The 11,417-nt window shown below is 39.7% G+C and overlaps 1 protein-coding gene across 1 annotated transcript; it reads left to right on the forward strand.

Annotated features, from left to right (window-relative positions):
- Positions 1-444: 444 nt before the first annotated feature.
- LOC138902620 (uncharacterized) lies at positions 445-2,808 on the forward strand. Its single transcript, XM_070190504.1, has 5 exons — positions 445-689; positions 800-914; positions 1,021-1,290; positions 1,358-1,579; positions 2,308-2,808. Exons 1-5 carry the CDS (start codon positions 445-447, stop codon positions 2,806-2,808), a joined length of 1,353 nt encoding a protein of 450 aa, XP_070046605.1.
- Positions 2,809-11,417: the final 8,609 nt, after the last annotated feature.

The raw sequence follows: 11,417 nt of genomic DNA on the forward strand, positions 1-11,417 counted from the left end.
CTGCACCTCTCGTGCATATTTTGGAGTTATTGTTACTGTGTATGGCGGGAGTTGGGATTGAAGATGTACCTGCGTTCTTGTTATAACTCCCTATTCTTCTTTGTAGCTTTAGATTTATAAATCTATTTATGTATATTTTGAATAGATGATGTATTTATTTCATACTAGCTTTGTAAACTCTAAGTCTTAGAAGCTCATGATCTGTACTACTAGTCCTTGGGTTATTGTATAAAAGTTAAGTTATTTCATCTTTTATTTTTTTTAGTGAATCTCATTTGAATTGGATTACTATTAATTGGCTTACCTAGCGGGTTGGGTTAGGTTCCATCATGACTAGTTGGATTTTGGGTCGTGACATCAACGTGCCATAGGGATGCTTCAGTCTCATTTGACCCTGGTTCCACTTATTCTTCTGTGTCGTCATATTTTGCTCATTATTTGGATATGCCTCATGGTTCTCTTGATATTCCTGTTTATGTGTCTATACCCGTTAGTGATTCTATTATGGTAGTTCGTGTGTATCAGTCTTGTGTGGTTACTGCTGGGGGTTATGAGACTAGGGTTGATCTTTTATTGTTTAATATGGTTCATTTTAAGGTGATCTTGGGTAAGGATTGGTTATCTCCGTACCAAGCTATTCTTGATTGTCGTGCTAAGACCGTGACATTGGCTATGCAGGGGTTGCCGAGGTTAGAGTGGAAGGGTTCTGTTGGTCACCCTCCTAGTAGAGTGATTTCTTTTCTGAAGGCTCAAAGGATGGTTGATGTTTGGCGTATCTTGCCTTTGTGAGGGATGTTAGAACTGATACTCCTACTATTCAGTCAGCTCCAGTAGTGAGGGAGTTCCTAGATGTGTTTCATGTAGACCTGTCGGGCATGCCACCCAACAGAGATATTAATTTCAGTATTGACCTGGTGCCAGCACTCAACACATCTCTATTCCACCATATCGCACGACACCAGCATAATTGAAGGAATTGAAGGAATATGTACATGAATTTCTTGATAAAGGTTTCATCAGGCCGAGTGTTTCACCTTGGGTGTGTCGATACTATTTGTGAAGAAGAAAGATGGTTCCATAAGGATGTGCATTGACTACAGGCAGTTATACAAGGTTACCATCAAGAACAAGTATCCACTACTGCGTATGGATGACTTATTTGATCATCTTCTGGGTACTAGGGTGTTCTCTAATAGTGACCTAAGATCGAGCAATCTCCAGTTGAAGATTAGGGCTTCGGACATTCCTAAGATTGCTTTCAGGGCCCTTTATGGGCATTATGCATTCTTGGTGATGTTTTTTGGTTTTGACTAATGCCCCAGTAGCTTTTATGCATTTGATGAACAATGTGTTTCAGCCTTATTTGGATTCCTTCATTATTGTGTTCATTGATGATATATTCGTGTATTCCTGTAGTAGGGAGGAGCACGAGCAATACTTGAGGGTTGTATTACAGATTTTGAGGGAGAGAAAGTTATATGACAAGTTATTTAAGTGTGAATTTTGGTTGGATTCGGTGGCATTCTTGGGCCATGTGGTGTCTAGTGATGGGATCAAGGTGGATTCAAAGCATATTGAGGCAATTTCAGAGTTGGCCCAAGCCTTCTACCGCTACTGAGATCAGTAGATTTCTAGGTTTGGTAGGATATCACCGTCGGTTTGGGGAGGGGTTTCATCTATAGCAGCACCATTGATTATATTGATCTAGAAGGGTGCTTCATTCAGGTGGTCTAATGAGTGTGACTAGGGCATTTAGAAGCTCAAGGCTGCCTTGACTACATCTCCGGTTTTGGTTTTGCCTTTAGGATAGGGATCATATACAATTTATTGTGATGCTTTGCGGATTGGTCTTGGGTGTGTGTTGATGTAGGAAGATAGGCTGATTTCCTATGCATCGCACCAATTGAAGCCTCATGAGAAGGACTATGTGGTCCATGATTTGGAAGTAGAAGATATTATGCACGCGCTCAAGATTTGAAGCATTATCTTTATGGCGTGTCTTGTGAGGTGTATACGGATCATTGGAGTCTCCAACACTTGTTTAAACAAAGAGATTTGAATTTGAGGCAACATAGATGGTTGGAGATATTGAAGGACTATGATATCACCATTCTTTATCATCCGGGGAAGGCCAATATAGTTGCAGACGCCTTGAGCAGAAATATGAAGAGCATGAGAGTTTAGCATGTATTCCGGCTAGGGAGAGGCCTTTGGCTATGGATGTTCAGGCTTTGGCCAATAGATTCGTGAGGTTGGATATATCGGAGTTTAGTAGGGTCCTTGCTTGTGTTGTTTGAGTGCATTAAGGCGCATCGGTATGATGATCCCTACTTGCTTGTCCTTAAGAACACAGTGTTGCATGATGATTCTAAGGAGGTGTTTATTGGCGATGATGGGGTATTGAGGCTACATGGTCGGTTTTGTGTTCCTAATGTGGATGGCTTGAGAGAGTTGATTTTTGAGGAGACTCATAGTTCACGGTATTCCATTCACCCAGATTCTACGAAGATGTATCGTGATTTAAAGCAATATTACTGGTGGAGAAGAATGAATAAAGACATTGTTGGTCATGTTGCACGGTGTTTGAATTGTGAGCATGTCATGTATGTGCATCAGAGACTGGGCGGAAGTGGTAGCGTATCAATATGGACTAGAGAGAAAGTGGCAGCGTATCACTATAGAATTCGTGGTAGAGTTGCCATGAACCTTCAGGAAGTTTTATTCTATTTGGGTCATTGTGGATCGGTTGACCAAATCGGTGCATTTCATTTCGGTTATGACTTCCTACACTTCAGAGCAATTGGCTAGAATCTACATCCGGGATATTGTTCGCTTGCATGGTGTACCTGTTTCTATCATCTCGGATCGTATCACTCAGTTTACCTCACATTTCTAGAGGGTTGTGCCGCGTGATTTAGGCATGCAGGTTGAGTTGTGTACAACATTTCATCCTCAGACAAACAGGTAGTCCGAGGGAACCATATAGATCTTGGAGGATATGTTAAGGGCCTGCATTTTTAATTTTGGAGGCCAGTGGGATCAGTTTCTACGATTAACAGAGTTTGCATATAACAACACCTTCCAGTTTAGTATCAAGATGGCTCCATAGGAGGCTTAATATGGTAGGCGATATCGTTCTCTGGTTGGTTGGTTTGAGCTTGGGTAGGCTAGATTATTGGGCACAGATTTGATTCGAGATGCTTTGGAGAAAGTGAATTTAATTTAAGAAAGGCTTCGCACCACACAGTCTAGGAAGAAGAGTTATGCTGATAGGAAGGCTCATGATGTGACATTCATGGTGGGTGAGAAGGTTCTACTTAGAGTTTCGGCTATAAAGGACATGATGAGGTTCAGCTAGAAGGGCAAGTTGAGTCCTCGATTTATTGGTCCATTTGAGTTCTTGGAGAGAGTTGGCGAGGTGGTTTACAAGCTTGTTTTGCCACCCAGCTTATCAGGGGAACTTCCGGTGTTCCATGTTTCCATGCTTCAGAAGTACATAAGTTAGATTTCAACTTGGTGCAGTTGCACAAGGATTTGACTTATGATGAGGAGTTTCAGCTTGGAGGTTCCTAGGTTGATTTGGCCCTAAATGTTCAAAGTTTGAAAGTTGAAGTTTTGGAAGGTTCATAGGTTTGACCGGGAGTTAACTTTGAGGCTATCATGTTTGGAATGTTGTTCTAAAGTTGGAATAGGTTCTTTATGTCATTTGAGACGTGTGAAAATGCTGAAGTCACTCAGAGTTGATTAGACGTGGTTCAACATGAGTTTCAGATAGTTGGAAGTTGATTAGTTCATTAGGCTTGAATGATAGTTTTGTTGTTATTTTTTTGGTTTAAGGCCTCGAGTAGGTCCGTGTTATGTCGCGGGACTTGGTGGTGCAATTTGATGGGATCTCGAAGGCCTCTAGTGTTTTTCGGATGAGTTCTAATTCATTTTGATCTTGTTTGGTAGTTCTATTTCTGGTGTTTCATATTTTCGAGGTATGGTGCGTAGGTACGAGTCCGCAGAAGTGGATAGTTGGTTGCAGGAGCGAAGGATGGCTAAGAGTGTCAGACTCTGCAGATGCAAAAGAAGAGCACATATGCGATGTCACATCTACATTATCTTGAGCGCAGATTAGCTCCCGCAGAAGCGGATTCGGTAGCATAAAGAAAATAGATTCAAATTGACAAACCATTTTGTATGCACGTGCGGATGGTCAGGGGATAGTGAACTCACAGATGAGAGCCATTTTTTCATAGGAGCAAGCTCGGAGAAGCGAGCATTGTGTCCGCAACAATGGAATAGCTAGGCAATGTAATCTTAATCGAGGGTTTGGACTATCTTATCATATTTTGAGAGTGGGACCTCAGATTGGGGTAATTTTTGAGGTGATATTCACTCACTTGGATTCTACTCTTGATTTTGGCCTTAGGTTGATGAAATCTAAAGGGAGAAGACTAGGGTTTTTATACTAGATGTTGGAGAGTGATTATTTAGGTTTGAACCCCGATTCGGTGTCAGTTTTGGATGGAACTTGTATATTTGGACTTGTGATGGAATGGGTAATTTGGATTTGTGACTTTTCTCGGATTTTATGATGCGGACCCATGTTGAAGTTTTTGTTGAGTTTGCGTATTTGATCAAAACTTTATTGTTTGGGATTATTTTCTATGGCCTTATATGATGTTATTGAGTTGTTTTGGCTAGATTTGAGCTGTCCGAAAGTTCTATTCACGTGGGAAGGCACTTTTAGGGTATTGATTTGACTCACTTGAGGTTAGTATCTTGCCAAGGGTGACGCACATGCGGGATGAGCGTGTGTGCGTGAACTGGAGTTTTATCCATGCTCGGAGTAGTTCTTAGGCTAATTTATGCCATGAATTGAATGCTAAGCTTCTTAATATGATGTTTCTTATGATTTTACCCCTTTGGGAGCTACTTGAATCATGTTAGAGATTATATGTAGATTAATCTCCTATTCAACTATGATAATTGCTATTTTTGTGGCGTATTCGCCTAATTTGATCTATGGTAGTATACCTCGCACGTGCATACACCTTAGCATGTAATTTTTATCAGTCCACGAGCATGCGATTTGATATTCATTGTTCGTATACATGTATTCTTGTATATGCTTTCTGTGAAATATGGATTGTTTGGTAGCACGTGAGTGGTGTGCGGGTTTGAGCTATAATAAACATGTGAGTTGTTCGTGCAATGTGTGGATAAGGATCCACCCCCCTAGGGTCATCCTCTCATGTTTCTCTCTTGATGACATACACTCGGTATGAGGAGAGCTGATCGGTATTTGAAATTTTACATCTTTTCTCTATTTGCAATTACCTTGGGCATATACATGTTTTATAGCATATCTTCTCTATACGCCATCTTTTTTGGAATGTGTACATGCCTCTTTTTTCATATCTTCTCTATATGCTTATTGGTTGGACGGTGAAGGTACATTACATATATTCTCTATATATTAACATGTGCACATTTATTTGTTCCTTAATGCATATATTTTTTGTACGCTGAGTTGTTAATGGATACAAGACTAGGCACACCTTTTCTATGTGCACTGATTTGGTTATATATGTGTTTTATGCTTAGTTTGGTACCATTTTTTTGTACTTGTACAATTTATGAACTGAGCAGGTTGTAGGCGAGTATCATTGGTAATTCTTGCAACTATTACCTCGCCAAGGTTAGTTATGATATTTGCTGAGTACATATGGTTGGTTGTATTCATACTAACACTTTGCACTTAATTTTGTAGATCCAGGTGTTGGACCTAGCTGAGAGCTGCTGTGATTGCTGTCGAGTTGCTGAGAGATGAGGTAGAGCTATATTTCGACCGCAGTCCTTGACGTCTCTTTCCATTTCAGTTAGTGTTGTCATTATATAGACAGTATTTCTGTTTCGTGTTTTCAGACTTGTATTTCAGTTGTAGAGCTCAATTCCAGTTTGGTGGATTTTATGTTTTGATGCAGTTTATTTATGATATTGGTTTTAGACTTATTCTATTTCCGTAATTCTGTTATTTTATTCTGCTATTGTATGTTTGGCTTACCTAACAAGTGAGTTAGCGCCATCACGACCGGATGGTATGATTTTTTGACGTGACTGAATTAGATCAGGTAATGGGTGTAATTAGGGGAGATTTTAATTAGTATCGGGGATTTAAAATTTGGGGAGGGTTATTAATTCATGATATTCCACGTGTCCCTCCTTCTAAATTAGGGACAAATATGTTCCATAGTATAACAGGTCTGAGTTAAATAAATAGTGAAACAGAGACCAATTTAAAGCTATTTTCTCTAACATAGGGGCATATTTTTCCCTTATCCGCTTTAAAAACGATTATCCAAATTATTTAAGGTTCAAGTACCAAACAACATCTTTTACCTAGCTTCACAAACAATAATCACATAATAATAGTTAATAATCAGTTTAATTTGTGAGAATTTGTTGATGAATGATCAAAATCATACATTCTGTTACTTGAAAGTTAAATTCGTCATTAAAAAAAAAAAAATCAAAAATCGAAGATAATTAACAAACCAAAATGCAATTTTCCTTGTTTTCTCATGTAATCTTTTTTCAGTTTATTTCTTCATTGAAGAGACATGTTGGGCAAGAGGATCATGTTGGAAAATGCGTTATTCCTAACATTTTGACTGAGTAGTCACTGAAGTTACAACAACAATTAGAAAAGATATATAGAATTATATTTATGCATTGCCCATAGAAGTTAATATATTGTCAGGCAGTTGGATTAAAAAAGAAGATATAAGCAAGGCTAGTTAATATCTTTTATAAATCTATATCCTCAAATCATCACAATACTCGTTTTGGGGGATATATATATATATATATATATATATATATATATATATATATATATATATATAGACACACACACAATGACCGACCGGTCATTTAGAGCTTTAGCATTTTGTTCGATGATTTGAGACTTTGAGTAGCTTCCTATTATACATTACGACTTGCGTGTATGATTGGTTTTGATTTTCATGAGGTTCAAAGTAGATTTGGAAGGGTAATTCTCAACCCGGAAGCTTTAATTTGGAAAGCGTGACCATGATTTGACTTTTGAGTAAATAACATCGGAATCAAGATTTAATGGTATCAATAAGTGCGTATGATAATTTTTGACTTGGGCATGAGTTCGGATTTGAATTTGGGTGTTCGCAAAAGGTTTTGGCTCTAGTTGTCGAAAGTTGGCAATTTGAATAATTGGAGAATTCATGGTTTCACCGAGAGTTGACATTGGTATTATTGGGCTTTGATTGGTGTTCCAGGACCTTAGATAAGTTTGTTTTCTTGATTGGAACATATGTGAAAGGTTTGGTTTTGATCCGAAATGTCTAGGTGTAGTTCGGACGAGTTCGGCAAAGTTTGAAGGTTGGAAAGTCAAGAGAATGATTTTTTTTATCTTTGAATCCTGATTTTGATGTTAATTGTGGTGTTTCGAGCTTTCAGATAAGTTTAGATATTGTATTTGGACTTGTAGATGTGATTGTACGGAGTCATGAGGGGTTCAAGTGTGTTTCGGGTCAATTTCAGACCATTTTGGAGTTCCATGGATTACTGGTTCTGGGGCACCACAATCTGATGAGGATTGGTCACAGATGTGAAGTTGGTGAGGCGTGGGGGTTGGTGGCTTCTATTGAAGTAAGGTTGCAGGTGCAGAGTCACACTTGCAAATGTATGTGCACACCTATAGAGCGGTGCTGGACTGAGGAGTTGCGCTTTTGCGCTTGTGGAGTTGCACCCGCGGTGTCGTAGATGCAGTTGTAAGGCCACATATGCGATGAGGTCCTGTGCTATTAGAACTTGTAGATTCAAGCTAGAGGTCCTGTAATGACCCGATCGGTCATTTTATGTATTGTAGCCCTGATCCCCTATTTATAGCTCCTTCTATGGTTATTTGTGGTTATATGACTTGCCGGGGTGGTTTGATTGGTTTCGGGAAGGTTTCAGAGTGAATTGGGACACTTAGTCCCAAGGTTGAAAGCTTAAGTTGAAAAAGTTAACCAAAGTTTGACTTTTGTGTAGACGACTCCGGAATGGAGTTTTGATGGTTCAGATAGCTTCGTATGGTAATTTTGGACTTAGGCGTGTGTCTGGATATAGATTTGGAGGTCCGTAGGTTGGTTTGAGGCTTTTTGGCAAAAGTTGAAAAGTTGAAGGTTTGGAAGGTTGAGAGTTTCACCAAGAGTTGACTTTGTTGATACCTGGTTCGTATTTTTGTTCCGGGGAGTTAAAATAGGTCTGTTGTGTCATTTGGGACTAGTACAAAATTTGAGGTCATTCGGAGTTGAATTGATATGATTCGGCATTGGTTTTAGAAGTTGGAAGTTCATTAGTTTCATTAGGCTTGAATTGGGGTGCGATTCGTATTTTTGGTGTTGTTTGATGTGATTTGAGGATTCGACTAAGTTCGTATTGTGTTTTTGTAACGATCCAAAATCCACTGTAGATCGCGATGGTGCCTAACGCTGCCGTCAGGCAAGCCAACGGTAATTTACCAATTGAATTACTCATTTTAGTATTTTGAAATCATAATTTTCCTTAATTGAAAAATATAAAATAGAATTTACAAAGTAATAAAATGTTTCCACGAACCACCATAATGAATAACCTAATGAAAACTCCCAAAATCCGGTGTCAGAAGTGCACGAGCATCAACTAGGAAATATAATAAAAATACAACATCTGTCTGGAATGCAAATTAGACAGGAGAATATAAATAACTCGGATGGAGACTCCGCAGGCTGCGGACCGCAACATAAAATGCAACCCACTGTAAAGTCCCTGCAATAGCCACGCCTCTGCGCCCAATAGACCACCAGACATATATGTATCTGCACAAAAAATACAGCAAGTGTAGAATGAGTACGTAAATCAATGCGTACCCAGTAAGTATCTAGCCTAACCCAGAGAAGTAGTGATGAGGGGTCGACATCAATACTTACTAGTGGTCCCATAAGACAGATACAATAGAAATAAATAGGTGTGAGTCAGAGTAAATAAGCGAAATAACAAGTATAATACATGATGCAATCTTCCTCTCAAAAATAACTCAGACTATCAGCTAGTAGCTACCTCCTCAATCAGAGTATGTATACAATGGACCTTACCAGATAGGTCATCACAGTTCAATCAGTAATAGCTCACAGATATGCTTGCTTCTTGCCAATTATTACGCACGATTTCATAAGAATATTTTATAGAAATCCCGAGACGTACGGCCCTATCCATCATAATATTTCCGAATAATAGATACATCTATTTTATTGCTGAGGCGAATGGCCCGCTCCCATGAGAGTGTGGTACATAATCCTGCAGAGGCGTACGGCCCGATCCCATTGTAGAGTGCGCACTACCGAGGGTCGAACGACATGAACCATAGATGTATCTATCCTGCCGAGGCGAACGGCCCAATCCCATTAGAATAGGAAGCTTTGACGGGTCCTTGACCCCACTCATGAATAAACGTATGAGTTATGTATATTAAGGGAATCCTTTCGGTGAAACGCAATATGCAGAAGAATTTCGTAAAAGGAGTACAATCATTTTGCGGCTAATCATGAAGCCCGTTGAATCTCTACCATATCGAGTCTATCACTCTACGCAAGTCTAGTCTCAAGTCGCAACGTAAAATAAAGGAATTTAATAGGCAGGAGACAACTCAAATAGTACAATTATAGAAGTCTACCCGGACATAACATGAATCTAGCTACGTACGGACTCTCATCACCTCGTGCGTATGTAGCCCCTGCAACAAATAACACATAATAAGCGCTGAAACACTCCCGGTTGATCCGATACTCAACCCGAACATACGCCCAAGTCCGAAATCATCATACGAACTTATTGGAACCTTCAAATCCTGATTCCGATGTCGTTTACTCAAAAGTCAAACCTTAGTCAATTCTTCCAACTTAAAGCTTCCGAAATTAGAATTTTCTTTTCAAATCAATCCCGAACTTCCCAAAATTCAATTCCGACCATGCATACAAGTCATAATACCTGAAGTGAAGCTACTCAAGGCCTCAAACCACCGAACGATGCGCTAGGGCTCAAAATGAGCGATCGGGTCGTTACAATTTTAGAACTTGTTGGTATGATTGGTTGAGGTCCCGGGGGCCTCAGGTGTGTTACAAATGATTTTTGGTCCTTTTCTTCATGTTTGGTTAGTTGATCCCGTGTCTTGTGTGTGCTTCTTCGCATTTGCGACAAAGGGGTAGCATTCGTGAAGGCTTATGGATCGGCAGGCGGAATGCTCTTCACGTTCGCGATAAGGGGAACATGTTCGCGAAGCTTTGGAGGTTAGTGCCCTTCGCGAACGCTAGAGGGAGGACGCGTTCGCGTATAAGGGAGGTCGGCTGAGGGGCATTGGGGCTTAAGCCTTCGCATTTGCGAGGGAGGTCTCACATTCGCGTAGGTATGGACTCGTTGGTTATCGCATTCGTGACTGGGTCTCCGCATTCACGTAGGAGGATTTTGGCTAAATGCTAAGTTGTGCTTTGCAAACACGAGGTCTCTTTTGCGTTCGCGAAGGGTAAGTACCTGGGCATAATGTTCAAGAGCCATTTCGAGTGTTAGAGTTATTATATCATATTTTGAGTTGTAGAGCACAATTTTGGGCCATTTTAGAGGGGATTTTCACGTCTTGGATCGGATTAAGTGTTTTTGACTCGAATTTGTTCATTTATCATGATTCAATCCTTGTTTATCATTTATTTGGTGATTTGGAGTAGATAAATTGGGGATTTTGTAGAAATGTTTCAAAAATGAAAAATGGAGATTTGAAAGTTCATTTGAGATTGAAATTGGATGATTTTGGTATGGTTGGACTTATAATCGAATGTGTGTTAGGAATTTATGAATTTTGTTGGGTTCCGAGGTGCGAGCTCGGGGTTGAATTTTTTATTTTGATAAAGATCAAAACTTTATTGTTTGATGTTTTTTTCCTACGACATTATTTGTTGATATTGAGTTATTTGTGACTATATTCGAGTCGTTTGGAGGCCGATAGGCGTGGTAAGGGCTTGTTGGAGTATTGATTTGTGTGTTTTGAGGTAAGTAACACATATAAACTTGGATTTGAAGGTATTTAACCCTGAGAACTACGTTATATGAGAGATATTGGGGTGACGTACGCGCTAGGTGACAGACGTGTGCGTGCACCGGTGTGTTCATTGTGGGGAGGCATTTAGGCTATGATCGGGCTTGTTTTGCTATCATATCTTGTCATCCCCGCGTTTCCTCTACTTGTTTGGTTATTTGAACTGTGATATATGTTAGACATCATGTCTAGGCTAAGTGCTAATTGTTTGAGACTTGATAGTGCTATTCTTGCTATTTTTGAGTTATATACCTTTTTTGCACACATGTTCTCAGCCATGATA

This window comes from Nicotiana tomentosiformis, chromosome 12 (genome assembly GCF_000390325.3).
Source record: "Nicotiana tomentosiformis chromosome 12, ASM39032v3, whole genome shotgun sequence".
Taxonomy (NCBI): domain Eukaryota; kingdom Viridiplantae; phylum Streptophyta; class Magnoliopsida; order Solanales; family Solanaceae; genus Nicotiana; species Nicotiana tomentosiformis.